This window comes from Ammospiza nelsoni, chromosome 24 (genome assembly GCF_027579445.1).
Source record: "Ammospiza nelsoni isolate bAmmNel1 chromosome 24, bAmmNel1.pri, whole genome shotgun sequence".
Lineage (NCBI taxonomy): Eukaryota > Metazoa > Chordata > Aves > Passeriformes > Passerellidae > Ammospiza > Ammospiza nelsoni.
In genome coordinates, this window is record NC_080656.1 from 4,639,755 (window position 1) to 4,654,399 (window position 14,645).

At 47.4% G+C, this 14,645-nt stretch overlaps 1 protein-coding gene across 1 annotated transcript in view; it reads left to right on the forward strand.

The window, feature by feature from the left end:
* Positions 1-851: 851 nt before the first annotated feature.
* Positions 852-14,645, forward strand: part of CLMP (CXADR like membrane protein) — a 73,368-nt gene continuing 59,574 nt past the window's right edge. Inside the window, exons 1-2 of the mRNA XM_059488433.1 lie at positions 852-904; positions 1,620-1,974. Coding sequence (XP_059344416.1) covers positions 1,947-1,974 — 28 coding nt within the window. The 5' untranslated portion in view covers positions 852-904; positions 1,620-1,946. The remainder of the gene's footprint in view (positions 905-1,619; positions 1,975-14,645) is intronic.

Genomic DNA, 14,645 nt, shown 5'->3' on the forward strand with positions numbered 1-14,645 from the left:
ACATCTTCTGTCACACCCCTAATGCACAGAGACAGGCTCAGTGCTGCCTGGCCTGCAGAAAAAAATGAATTTTTCTCCATTGATTCGTGTCCTGCTCTGAGAATCAAGGGGGGTTTAGGTGCATTCGTTAAGGAAATCAGGTTTGGTCAAGCATGTGGGGGAAAGTTCTGGAGGAACCTTGGGATTTGGGTCTGTGGGAACTGTGACATCCACCTAATCTAGATTGGATTAGGATAATCAGTCTAGATTAGATAAAAATGCTGTTTAAAATGTTGTGATACAGGGAGAAAATCAGTTCTGGAGAGGAGGAGCCAAATGCTGCTCCTGTGTCCATCTGAGGCTGGGAGGGTCAAACAAAACTTGGATGAAACTGGGTGCACAAAGATGATTTTTATTCCTTTTATTCTCTCTGGATCTATCCAGATTTTGGTTCCAGGATTCAAAGATCCAGGTTTTGATCTTTGTTGCCTTCCCATAAACACCTGCAGAGCTCAGTCATCAACACCAAAGGCACCAAATTCCTTCAGAGCTTCCAAGAGTTGTGCCCCTCACTGAGGGCTCCATAAATACTTCTGCATTTCATAAAAAATACAATATCCTGAACTGAAGGTGACCAAAAGAATCACCAAGCCCAGCTCCTGGCTTTGCACAGGGTTTGCTTGTAAAATCAGCATTTTATCCCTGATTTTTTTTTTTTTTGGGGGGGGGGGGGAAGTATAGAGAAATGGTGTGCGGGTGGAGTAACACAGGGAAAGGAGAGGAAGCTTGGAAAAGTGGAGTGTGATGTCCCAAACCACAGGCTGGCAGCCTTGCCCATGCTTTGCTGCCTTCCTCCAGGCTTTACAAACACTTTCATAACTGTGCTGAGGGGAGGAATTTCTGCTCTGCACTCCAAGGCACCGAGGTGGGTGAATCTGCTTTATTTCCTTTCTGCTGTGCGGGCTGGGTGTTTCTTTATGGGGTACCTGAGGTAATTTTGAAAATTTGCTCCTTTGCATGAGGGTGAAGCTGAAGCTGGGCTGTAAAGGTGTCTCTGTGTGCCTTAAAATGCCCTTTGGGAGGGAGTTCAAGCTCACACCCCGTAGCCACCAATTTCTGCCTGATTGAGCTTTGCCCTCATCGGCGAAGCGCGGCTACGACGTGGAATTAAATCAGTTTTTAGGGGATTTCTTTCCCTCCTAAAAACACAAAAAGAAAACCACGCAGCAGGCAGAGAGAGTGTTCAGCAAGCCTGAAATCTCCCATTTCCAGTGCAGAAAAGAGGCCAAAGCTAACGAATCCAGGGAAGTGTGTTTGTCCTCCTGAGGAGCTTTTTCCAAGAGTCTCCCTCCAACCCCTGAGTGTCGAATCTGATTTTTTTTTCCAGGCTGGATTTTTTTTCTTTTTTTTTTTTTTTTTTTTTTTTTTTTTTGCTGCCTCCAAACTTAACTGTTTTGCCACTGGAGAAACCCTCTTGTTTTCCCTGTTAAATGTCTGTACTCTTGCTGGAAATCTACCTCACCCACATGACTGGTCTTCACTATTAATCCCAGCTGATGGCAGGGAGGGGCTCCAGTGGGAGGCAGCCATGTGGTGAACATTGAGCTCAGTGTTTCCCCCCCTGCCTCTCTCCTCTCCAGACAGGCAAAATTGTTCTGTGCTGCCGTGGATGTGAAGTCCTCTCCGTGCTGCTTCTCCCCCAGAAACTCCCAGTGCCTTGAATTTGCAACCCTCAAAAAAAAAAATAAAAAAAATAAATCCATCAGGCTGGATCTGGATGGAAGATGGAGCAGGGGGTGGATAGCAGGAGGGAAGAAAGAGTGAAGTTGGTGATTTTTCTGGCACATGGATGCAATTACACTCGGTGCATTCCAGAGGCGTTCCTGTGAACGCTCTGCAGGTCTGCCTGCCGTCCTTGGGAGAGAGGAAGAAAAAGGGAGGACAAGTCCCTCGTGCTGGGAGACGGAATGTCTGCATTTCCAATCCTCTTCTTAGGTAGGTTGGCTTTTTTTGGTGTTGTTTGCTTTTTATTTAATCAAACTTCCACCAGTCTGCTCTGTGTGAGTCTGAAATTTGTCGCTGGCGAGTCGGAGAAAAGGGGTTTGTAAGGAGGAAACTTTTGTGTAAAACTGTAATTTTCAGTGGTGTTGGAGTTCTGATCCTTTTCTGGTCACTTTATGAGCAGGTTGACAGCCAGAGATCCCTGATTAATCCAGATTAATTTTTAAAAGTGCTGCTCAAACAGGCTCATTTGTGTTTGTTGTTTGAAGAGAGCAGCGCTTTTCAGGGATAAAGGAGAGAAAGGCTTGCAGCTCTTGGGCAAAACAAGGTTGAATAAAATGTCTTTGTTTCAGGCAGAGTGTCAAATTTGTGTAACTGTGTGGAATTGTTGGGCACTGAGCGCTCAGATGTTGAAAAGAAAAAGGAGTTATTGTCTGCAAGGGGCGGCTGAGATTAGAAACAGATGTGCTGGAGTGCAGCAGGGGGAGAAAGGGATGAGAGAAGGGGGAAGGAGGGAGAGAAAAGGGGGAGAGAAAAGAGAGAGAGGCAGATTTGGTGAGGAGGAGAGAATGGAAAAAGAGGAAGGAGGAAAAGGAGAGTGAAGGGAAGCTGGGGGGGAGAGAGTTGGCAGCCCTGAGGGGCTCCTGTGCCTCCCTCCTGCTCGCCCCGCGCCGCTGACAGCGCCAGCCCTGCCTGGGCAATGCCTGGGCAATGCCTGCCCCTTCCAGGAGCTGTGCGTGCTGCAACCTGGCACAGGTGTGACACAGGGGCTGGCTCTGCCTGCCTGGGAGGGGCTGAGGGCAGAAATGGCATTTCCGAACAGCTCTAAAGGATCGTGGCGGGGAAAACCCAGTTTGGGGCTCCCAGGTGTGGGATGTGGACTGGGGAGGGAGGTTTGGTGGTCAAATTCAACATTTGTGCAGCTGCTGATGAATTGGAGAAGTGGCTTTGGACCTGGGGATTGGGAAAGTTTTCTCTGTGGGGCTTTAAGGTTTTCTCTGTGGGGCTCTGAGGTTTTCTCTGTGGGGCTCTGAGTATTTTTTCCCTGTGGGGCTCTGAGGTTTTTCCTCTGTGGGGTTCTGAGTTTTTTCCCTCTGTAGGGCTCTGGGGTGTTTCCTCTGTGGGGCTTTAAGGTTTTCTCTGTGGGGCTCTGGGTTTATTCTCTGTGGGGCTCTGAGGTTTTTCCTTGTAGGGCTCCAAGGTTTTCTCTCTAGGGCTCCGAGGTTTTCTCTGCAGGAATTTAAGGTTTTCTCTGTTTTCTCTGTGCTGATGGATGTGGGCGCTGCAGGCAGCGCTTTGTGCCCTGCACATCTGCCCATTTGTGCCTCTCTGTGGTGGGGAGTGCTTGGGAGAGTGCTCAGCCCTTCAGGAAGTGGCTCTGTGGAAATTTGGGATACAGAAGTGTGGGTTGCTCACCTTGCTGATGGAAACAATGGGCATTTCAATCTGTGATCCCATTCAGCTGCTGAATGTTCCCATTTGTGGAAGGTTTGGAAAGAAAAGAACAAATTGTTGCTGCAGAAAATGTGGGTTTGTCTGTGATATAACAACAACTCACCTTTGCTGCTTTTGTCTGTAAAACACAAGTAGCTTTATCAATTGTCTTGGTTGTCAGAAAGCCTTCCTGGAATGGAGAATTTAAATTTTCAATGTGTCCTCAGCATCTCCACCCTGACAGGAACACAGGAATGCCCAACAAAATACACTTTGCCCTCACCTGGAATCAGCTTTCTCAGCCTCCCCTCTCCAAGCACTGGTGAGGGGAGAATTGTCCTCAAAACTCAGAGCAAAACCTTGAAATTTTTGTTTCCTGGCCCTGCAGTGGGCACTGAACTTCACCTGAGCTTTACCTGCCCTGCCAGCTCAGGACTTGCTCTTTCTGCTCCTTGTCCAGCTTCGTTCACCAATATTAGAAGCAAGCACAGGGAAAAGGAAGGAGGTGTTGTGGTTCCCTGTTCCTGGATCCTCCTGAACACAGGGAGGCTGGGGAGTCTGATTTGCTGGCTAAAACCTGGATTTTCTGCAGTAAAAATCTACAAAACTGCCAGGGATATCTTGCTACTTTGGGTTTTTGGGGTTTTTTCTGATCTAATGTGGAAAAACCCAGTTTTTCGAGAAGCCTGGAGAGGAAGGTTTGCGTTTTCATCATTAAACACCCCAAAAACGTGGCTAATGTACACAAGTCTTGCCTTTTCCACTGTTTACCTCTCTGGGGCACACGAGCAGCTGTGTGAGGAGACAGGAAACAGGGGCCAAGCTGCTTGAAGGAGACTTTATTAAAACAGGACAAGATGAAAGGCTTGGCTGAGTGTGGACAAGGGCTCACTTTGCCAGGGGATGTGAGGAGGGGAAGGTGGCCCTGTGGGTTCTGCATGATTGTGACCAGCTGAGCAGTGAGAATCAGGTGCCACCAACTCCCTTTGTGCCACTGCACCCTCGAGAAGCAGAATTTTCAAGTGGTTCTTCACTCCAGGGTGGAAAAAGTTCGTGATAGGATGTTGCATTTTTCACCCAATAAAGAATTAGTCAGTTCTTTCATTGAAATGTGTTCCTGAAGCAGTTTAAATTTTATGGGGTGGGAAATCTCTGCCTTTCCCCCACTCCAAGGCAATCACGAGTGTGACCGTGTTCACAGGGATCTCAGGTTGAGGGAAGAGACGAGGATCTGACTCCATGTTTCAGAAGGCTTGGTTTATTATTTTATGATATATATTACATTAAAACTATACTAAAAGAATAGAAGAAAGGATTTCATCAGAAGGCTGGCTAAGAATAGAATAATAAAAAATGATAACAAAGGTTTGTGGCTCGGGCTCTCTGTCTGAGCCAGCTGACTGTGATTGGCCATTAATTAGAAACAACCACATGAGACCAATCCCAGATGCACCTGTTGCATTCCACAGCAGCAGATAACCATTGTTTGCATTTTGTTCCTGAGGCCTCGCAGCTTCTCAGGAAGAAAAATCCTAAAAACAGGATTTTTCATAAAAGATGTCTGTGACACATGAATGTTTTTAATGATTGACAGTGAAGGAAACAATGAAGGAAAAAGATGATTTGCTTGTGACCAGAACAGCTTGGAGGGGTGATTATTTGTATGCCTAGCTCTGTCACTGGTTCCCTGTGCTCTGTCACAGGTTCCCTGAGCTTTTTCTGCTTTCTCCTTGGCCGTGAGTGCTCTGCCCTGCAGGAGCTGTGCCAACCCCGAGCCCTCACCCGCCTCTGCCATCCTGCTGGGCACTGACACTTCCAGCAGTGCTGGGGGTCACCCACCCCAGGGCAGTAAAGCAGCACTTCACCAGTGAGAGGAACGGTGGATTTGTCTTTCCAAACAAGCTGTGGGAGATAAAGCCAGCACTGGGAGATAAAAGAAACAATGGGAAGGATTCCACTGATTGGTGAATGGGAAAAGAGATTTGCTTTTACAAATAAACTTTAGGTTTGCTGATGAATGAAATTAGACATTGAAAGATGAAAGGAACAATGGGGAGGAAAAACCCCTAAATTCTGTAAGAATTAAAAATTAAAAGGCAGGGTTATATATTAGAGGGGAATCTTTGGGATCAGGTGTTCTGGGAAGTCTGAACCTCTCAAGTTCCTCAGAAATGGGGAAAGAGAGAAGGGAAATGTGGCTGGAAATTGGGATAAAAAGGAGGCTGCATCCTCCAAAAATGGGGGAGACCCCAGGGGATGCCCCATGGCCTCTGCCTTTGTTGGAATAAAGGACTGCTCTGTCTCCTTTTTGGACACCAACCTCTCATGTTTGTGGATGAATTTTCCCAACACCAGTGACTCTGTGGGAGCTGGGGGTCACTCTGGGGGGCTGCTGAGGGTGAGGGTCCCTGCAGAGCAGCTCAGCTCAGCTCTGCCCTGCACACGCTGAGCTCAGGGATCTCTTTCAGCGCCATCCCAGGGCTCTGACCCCGCCGTGCTGAGCCCCAGCTCCTCCTGTCTCTCTGCTCAGCCAAAAAGGATCTGGAGCAGCTCCTGGCAGGACCTGCTGGCATGAGGAATTGCCTCTGACAGCCGGCATTTGCCCAGGTATCCACGGCTGGTAACTGGGAAATGCGAGCTGATGCAGAGCTGGGGCTGCCCGGGGCTGTGCTCTGCTGGGAAAGGCTCCAGCTCCTGATGGGAGAGCACAGCCAACAGGAACCCCTGCCCTTGGCATCCTGCTCCCCAAAACCCTCCTGTTCCCGGTCCCCAAACACTCCCATTCCTGCTCTGAGAGCACAGCCAACAGGAACCCCTGCCCTTGGCATCCTGCTCCCCAAAACCCTCCTGTTCCCGCTCCCCAAACCCCCCTGTTTCTGCTGTGAAAGAATAGCCAACCCTGCCCTTGGCATCCTGCTCCCCAAACCCTCCTGTCCCTGCTGGGAGAGCACAGCCAACATGTGGGGTGTCCTGGCCTTGGAATCCTCCTCCCCAAACCCTCCTGTTCCTGCTGGGAGAGCACAGCCAACAGCAACCCCTGCCCTTGGCATCCTGCTCCCAAACCCCTCTGTTCCTGCTCCCGAGATCCTCCCATTCCTGCTGTGAGATCACAGTGTGCCCCGGACTTGGCATCCTGCCCCCCAAACCCCCCTGTTCCTGCTGCCCACTCCTGTTTCTCCTGGGGGAACACAGCAAACAGCAACCCCTGCCCTTGGCATCCTGCTCCCCAAACCCCTCTGTTCCTGCCCCCCAAACCCCTCTGTTCCTGTCCCCCAAACCCCTCTGTTCCTGTCCCCAAACCCCTCTGTTCCTGCCCTCCAAACCCCTCTGTTCCTGCTCCCCAAACCCCTCTGTTCCTGCTCCCCACGCCTCACTGTTCCTGCCCCCCAAGCCCCTCTGTTTCTGTCCCCCAAACCCCTCTGTTCCTGCTCCCCAAACCTTCCCATTCCTGCTCCCCAAACCCCTCTGTTCCTGTTCCCCAAACCCCTCTGTTCCTGCTCCCCACACCTCACTGTTCCTGCCCCCCAAGCCCCTCTGTTTCTGTCCCCCAAACCCCTCTGTTCCTGCTCCCCAAACCCCTCTGTTCCTGCTCCCCAAACCTTCCCATTCCTGCTCCCCAAACCCCTCTGTTTCTGTCCCCCAAACCCCTCTGTTCCTGTCCCCCAAACCCCTCTGTTCCTGTTCCCCAAACCCCTCTGTTCCTGCCCTCCAAACCCCTCTGTTCCTGCTCCCCAAACCCCTCTGTTCCTGCTCCCCAAACCTTCCCATTCCTGCCCCCCAAACCCCTCTGTTCCTGCCCCCCAAGCCCTCCTGTCCTGTGCACAGCACAGCACAACCCACTGGGACAGTTGGTTTTTCAAGAAGTGCCCCCGCTCCCACTGAGAATTGAGAATTTGGTGGGTGCTGCTGCTTAGGAGTGGTGGAAACCAAACCAGACAGATTCCAGGGTGCTTAAAACAAAGCATATGAACCTTTATTTCCCAAAAAATCAAAGGAGAGTTTGCACGTTCCTTAAAACAAAGTTTATGAACCTTTATTTCCCAAAAACCAAAGGAAACCATTTTCAGGTTCATTAAAACAAACCTTGTGGACCTTTATTTCCCAAAAATCCAAACAAAACCATTTTCAGGTTCATTAAAACAAACCTTGTGGACCTTTATTTCCCAAAAATCCAAACAAAACCATTTTCAGGTTCATTAAAACAAACCTTGTGGACCTTTATTTCCCAAAAATCCAAAGGAGACAGGCTTCAGGGTGCTTAAAACAAAGCCTATGAATCTTTATTTCCCAAAACATCAAAGGAGCATTTGCGGGTTCCTTAAAACAAATTTTATGAACCTTTATTTCCCAAAAACCAAAGGAGACAGATTTCAGCTTCCTTAAAACAAACTGTATGGATTTGTATTTCCCAAAAACCAAAGGAGACAGATTTCAGCGTGCTTAAAACAAACTGTATGGATTTGTATTTCCCAGAAACCAAAGGATAATTTTCAGCTTCCTTAAAACAAACCTTGTGGACCTTTATTTCCCAAAAAAACCAAAGGAGACAGTTTTTAGGTTGTTTAAAACAAACCTTGTGGACTTTCATTCCTGCTGATTTCCCAGAAGTAGCAGAAACCAAAGGAGATTGTATTCTTTTCAAAAACAAAGTTTAGGGGCCTCTATTTCTGCTGATCTTCCAGATATTTCCAGAATTTCTCAGTGATAACTGGAAAATAACAAATATATTCCATATTTTTGTTTTCTTTGCTCCTTCTCTTGTTTTCGACTGTTCCATGGTGTTGCAGGTTAGTGGTACAAGAGCTTTGCCTCACTTTTTTTCTAACATTTAGCACAAATTTTGGCTCAGGAATGGTTTAAAAAAAGCAAACCAACCTGCAAGTGGGAAAAGGAGTTTTGTGTGTGATTTTGTGTCTTGATTTCACCTCCCCTTTGTCGCTGGCTCCTGAAGGAATGCAGGGAATTTGGTGGTGTATTTAACTTTTTAAAAAAGGGCTGTTCTCCCCAGGACAGCTTCGTGGGATTGATCATAATTCTCTCAAATTCCAAGAGCAGGCAACAAAACATCAACTGTGAGATGTTCAGACTGTTAGAGGATTGAAATTTGGATTTAATTCCAAGTTTTTATTAATGACAGCTCTGGGAATACCTGAGGAAAGGGAATAAAGGAGAGGGAATTAAAAGGAGCCAGATGTAACTGAGTTGTTCTCTGCAGAATATCAGGGTTAAATCTTCTCTGGGACACTCCAGTTCTTCCAAAGCCAGGGATGGTTTGCATCAAATATTTGCTGTCGAGACACTTGATGATGAACTGCCTGTTTTCCTCTAGTGCTGCTTTGTGTTGTATGAAATAGTTGGGATTTTTAACATCTAACACCAAACAAACTTTATTTTGGAGAGGTTTTTTTTTTTTTTAATCCAGACAGGACATTTTACATGAGGAGGAAAAGGGAGAAAAGACTAACCTGCCAGAGAGAGGAAAAGCAGCCAAATTTGTGGAGAAAAATTCATTTTTATGGGAAGTAGAGGCAGAGGGAAGGCAATTTTTCTGAATTTCCCGTGAAAAATAAATGGTATTTTGCTTTTGTACCCACCCTGGCTTTGTCTCCTCCATGCAGAATTAGTGGTTTGGTTTTGGGGGGCCCTTGCCCACTTCAGAAGGAGATTTTGTGTGGGAGCAGCACCAGTTTCTGCCCAGAAATGCCCCTGCACAATTGGCAGGGGGAGATCCTGGTGTTCATCCCCAGGCTCACAACCAGCAGCCCTGTTCTCCTCCAGGCAAACACCGGCTTTGCAGCCTGGGATTTGTTTTCAGAACCAAAAAATAGATTTAAACAGTGTTAAATGTATTTGGGGAATCTTTTAGGTCTGAGTTTTTGTTACAATGGACTAAAATTTGTGCGCAATACCAATAAAATTGGTGTTACCAATGGTGCTGCAAGCTGCTTTCTGTGCCTTTCCCCCACAATTTTAGTCAAAATACACCTTAAATTCCTAATTAAACCTTAAATTAAACAATGCCCTGAGTTAGCCCAGGCTGTAGGCAGTGTTTGTGCCTCTGAAATGTGTTTTATTGTTTTATTGTGCACATCCTGTACAGAAGAGGCTGCTCTGGGTGCAGAAGGAGCTTGGTGGTGCCTTTTTGAAAAAATGGCTGTGTCTGGTTTGGTTGTGGTTTTTGTGTTTGGGATTTTCTTTTTGTTTTGTTTGCTGGGTTTTTTTAAATTTTTATTTGAAATTTAAAAAATTTTAAAATTTAAAAACCCAGGGGTTTTTGTTTTGGTTTTGTTTGTTTGTTTGTTTGTTGGGGGTTTTTTGTTTGTTTGTTTTTTCGGGATTTTTTGGGGGGGTTGGTTTGTTGTTGTTGTTGTTTTTTGGTGGGGGTGTTATTGGGGTTTGTTTTTTTGGGGGGGGGGGGTTGGTTGTTTCTGTTGTTGTTGTTTGGGTTTTTTGGGTTATTTTTTTTGGTTGGGGTGTTTTGTTTTGGGTTTTTTTGGGGTTTTTTGTGGGATTTTTTTTTGGGGGTTGTTTTTTTGGTTGGGTTGTTTTGTTTTGTTTTGGGTTTTTTGTGGGGTTTTTTGTGGGGGTTTTTTTGAGGTCGTTTTCTTGGTTGGGTTGTTTTGTTTTGGGGTTTTTGGGGGGGTTTTTTGTGGGTTTTTTTTGGGTTGGATTTTTTTGGGTTTTTTTTCTTTGTTTGGTTGTTTTGTTTGGGGTTATTTGGGTTTTTTGGGGGTTTTTTTGTGGGGGTTTTTTTTTGGGGTCGTTTTCTTGGTTAGGTTGTTTTGTTTTGTTTTGGGTTTTTTGTGGGGTTTTTTGGGTTGTTTTTTTGGGTTGTTTTTTTTGTTTGTTTGGGTTTTTTTTGGTTGGGTTGTTTTGTTTTGGGTTTTTCTGGTTTCTTTTTCCCCCTCCCCCCAAAGCTGTGCCTCCATTTGTTTGCCTCCATTATTTATCTGGCTCCTTAATGAGCTCTGGCTCTTGTTTGCAACAAGTCGTAAAGAGAACGGAGCAGCTCTGAGGTGCTGGGTGGACAGAAAGCCACAAAACCCATCCTGTCCTCATGTGCTCCTTCCCTTCCTCCAGGAAATCATTTTGGGGAGGCCCTGGCCCACTTCAGAAGGAGATTTTGTGTGGGAGCAGCACAAGTTTCTGCCCAGAAATGCCCCTGCACAATTGGCAGGGAAAGATCCTGGTGTTTGTCCTGAGGAGCACGACCAGCACTGCTGTTCTCCAGGCAAACGCAGGGTTTGCAGGGGACTCAGCAGGTTTGCAGCTGAAAAAAAGGCAAATATTTAACTGAGAACTTCCCAGCCCCAGCCCCAGGGTGTCAGGATTGCTGACACAATGATCAATACCCATCACAGCCTCTCTCTCCTCTCTAGAGCTGCCAGGTTTGGGGTTTTATGGGTTTTTTGTGGCAGGAAAACTGTCGGGATCTCTTGCTTGTCAGAGTGACCCTGAGATGTGTTAGAAAGTCTCTTTTCCCAGCCCAGTGCTTGAAGAGGGAGTCAGAGCTCTTCATTTCTCTGTCTCAGAGTTGTTTATTGTTCCTTATCTATAAAATTCTTTCTCCTGCCCTGCCAAGGTCCATCCAGCAGGGCAGTTGCAGGCACTCTGCCTGCCCCCAGGGCAGTGTTATGTCTTTATACTAAAAACTACCTGTACAATCTTTACAATCCCTTCCCAATCCCTATCACCCATGTGAGACAGTGAGCTTCTACTCTAAACCAATCCCAAAGTGCCACCATCGCAGCAGAAGATGGAGGCCAAGAAGAAGAAGGAGAAAGGTTGGACACACCCAGATTCCTCCCTCTTGCCTCCTGAACCCCCATTCTAAAAACCCCAAAATCTTCTTTTTCACCCCGTGATAACTTCATTATTACTCTATCTAAACTGTTGTGGCTTGCTGATCTTCATCTAAGGTTGGTAATTTGCTCAGAATCAAACCCACAGGTGTTCTGGGCTCTGTGCCAGGGTCTCTGAGCCCCCTGGCAGGGTCTTGGACAGAGGGATGTTTGGGGTTCCCCCACCCAGGATTTCACCTGTGTTAGACACCGAGCTTCTACCCTAAACCCATCTAAAAGTGCTGACATCACAGCAGAAGATGGAGGCCAAGAACAAGGAGGAGAAAGGCTGGACACGCCCAGATTCCTCCATCTTGCCCCCTGAACCCCCATACCAGAAACCCCAAAATCTGCTTTTTCACCTTGTGATAACTTCACTATCATTCTAGTTAATTTGTCATGGCTTGCACATCTTCATCTAAGGTTGGTAATTTGCTCCATGGGTCGTAACCAAACCCACAGGGGCATGCTGGGCTCTGTGCCAGGGTCTCTGAGCCCCTGGCAGGGTCCGGGCTGCTCAGGACAGACAGAGGGATGCTCTGGGCTCCCACAGAGAACCAGGCTGAGCTCTGGCTGGGTGGAAAGGTTGGAGCTCAGGTTTGTGCCCGCAGCTGAGGGAAAAGGTCACCGAGGATCGGGCTGGGTTTGTGACGCTGCCTGGCAGCGGGGCGGCTGCGCTGAAATGGAGCGTGCAGGGTTAGAGGCGAGGGATGACCACGGCTTGGTCACTCTGAGAGAGAGATTTTGTTCCCTTTTTATTCACTCCACGTTGCACAGAGAACATTTAAAGCACATTTGAGACAGGGAGAAACTCACACACAGGTGGGTGCACGCTGCTGGTGGTGCTGAAGCGCTCGGAACACATCAGACTTATTCACATTTTAATTTAAAGGCGTTTTCCTCCTGACCCATCCCCAAATGTGGGCACAGCAGTGATGTGCAGATCGTTTACAAACAGCTGAATCCTTCACCTGCCACCTGGAGGGACTTGGCTTTATGTTCTAAAAAATTTCTGATATTTATCACCTATTAATGGATTTTTTGGTACCACTGTGCTGATGTTAAAAACGGGACCACACTCCTGGTACCGTATCTCTTATAACTCCCCTTTTAACAATAACCAAACTAACAACATATTCTTAACAATTATCAACTATTTTACCACTATTTTATCAACTATTTTACATTTCTAACCCATTTTTATCACTGAGGAGCTCCACTGGCGGTGTGAAGTGCTGCTGTGCTCTCAGAAAAACCTCACAGAAAGGAAATCCTGGGCTCTGAATTGCTTCACGCTGCTGATGAAAAAAGAAAAATGAGATTTTAACAAATGCGCGGAGTGTATTGTGAACAGATCCTTTCCCTAAGCACCTGGATGGACTGTTAGGGAAATGTAAAACAAAATGAAATGTTTTTCAGAAATGTAAAACAAAAAAGAGAATTACTCCATTCCACTCCCTTTGTGCTTCAACAAAATATTGGAATTAGGTGGTTTTCCAGTATTTGGGATATTTGAGATGGTTGCTGATGAGTGTCACAGATTACTCAGGCCGTGGTTTTCCTTGCAGATGTGACAGAATTTCAAAGCTCACAGCAATGTTTAATAAGAGATTTGGACTTTTATTGACCAGGTAGGGCCAGAAATCACAGGGTGCCTTTTGTGTGTGTTTGTGCTTTCATCTCACTCAGCCAGCCTGGAATATTGAACTGAACCAGAGCCAGGCACTTCTTCTTTTTTTTTTTTTTATTAAAAAAAAATATTGCAGGGTTTTCAACCTTGAAGGCAAATCACTTTATGACTTCATTGTTTAAATTTAGGTTTTGTTTTGCGGGGGGATCGTTAGACTTGAAGCAAAAGCCTCGTAGCCCAGGGACTGTCACTTCTGATTACTTCCAGTGACACTTCCAATTATTTCCAATCACAATTCCAGGGACAAGAGGGGAAAAAAAAGGAGCCACGTTCTCCAACATCAGGGCTTTATTTTCCCCTTTTATTTTCCTTTTCCTTTTCCCTGCACAGCATTTCTGGGAGCTGCGCAGGGAGAGGTGCAGAGGCAGATTGGGAGCTGGAATTCCAGGCTGGATCTGCAGCACTGAGGCTGTGGGGGTGCTGGGGATGCTGCTCTGGATGCTGCCTTGCTGAGCAATGGTGAGGAAATCACTTTGTGCTCCCCAGGCACTGCTGGCACTGGCACTGCCCCCAGAGCAGCAGCAGCAGCAGGATGCTCGACATCCCTGCCCCTCCTGGGAGCTGCACTGGAGCTGCTCCTGCAGAGCAGGACACAAAATGGGACACAAAAAATCTGCTGGGAGAGCTTGGGTGACTCCCGGGGACACCAAACCCAGGATTTGGTGGAGAGTGTTTGGCCCAGGGACAAAAGAATCTCCTAGAACAACTTGGGTGACTCCTGGGGACACCAAACCATGGATTTAGTGCAGTGAGTTTGGCCCAGGGACACAGGAATCTTCTTGGGGAGCTTGAGGGACTTCCAAGGACACCAAACCTGGGACTTGGCGCAGAGTGTTTGGCCCAGGGACACAGGGACCTTCTGGGAGAGCTTGAGAGATTCCCAGGGACAACAAACCATGGATTTGGTGCACTGACCTTGGCCCAGGGACAAAAAAATCTCCTGGAGGAAATTGAGGGACACAGAAATCTCCTGGAGAGAGCTTGAGGGACTTCCAGGGACACCAAACCCAGGATTTGGTGTAGGGAGTTTGGCCCAGGGACACGAAAAGTCTCTGTGAGAGCTTGAGAGACTCCCAGGCACACCAAAACAGAATTTGGTGCAATGAGTTTGGCCCAGGGACAAAAAAATATGCTGGGGAGCTTGAGGGACAAAAGAATCTCCTGGGGGAGCTCAAGTGACTCCCAGGGACACCAAACCCAGGATTTGGCGCAGTGAGTTTGGCTGAGTGACACAAAAAGGACCTTGGGACACTGAGCACATCCAGAGGGGCTGGGAACACAAACCCTGAGAGGAACCCCTGAGGGAGCTGGGGGTGCTCAGCCTGGAGAAAAGGAGACTCAGGGGTGTCCCCATCACTCTCACAGCTCCTGAAAGGTGCCTGTGCTCAGCTGGGGCTGGGCTCTGTCTGCAGCAGCACTGACACAGCCAGAGCACACAGCCTCGAGCTGTGCCAAGGGAAATACAGGTTGGATAGCAGAGAAAAGTGTTTTACAGAAAGGTGATAAAGTTCTGGAATGTTCTGCCCAGGGAGGTGGTGCAGTCCCCATCCCTGGGTGTGTTTAACAAAGCCTGGATGTGGCACTGGGTGCCAGGGTTTGGGTGAGGGGTTGGGGCTGGGTTGGACTCGATGATCTTGAGGGTCTCCTCCAACCTGGTCATTCTGTGATTCTGTGAATTCTGGGAATTCTGTGATTGTGTG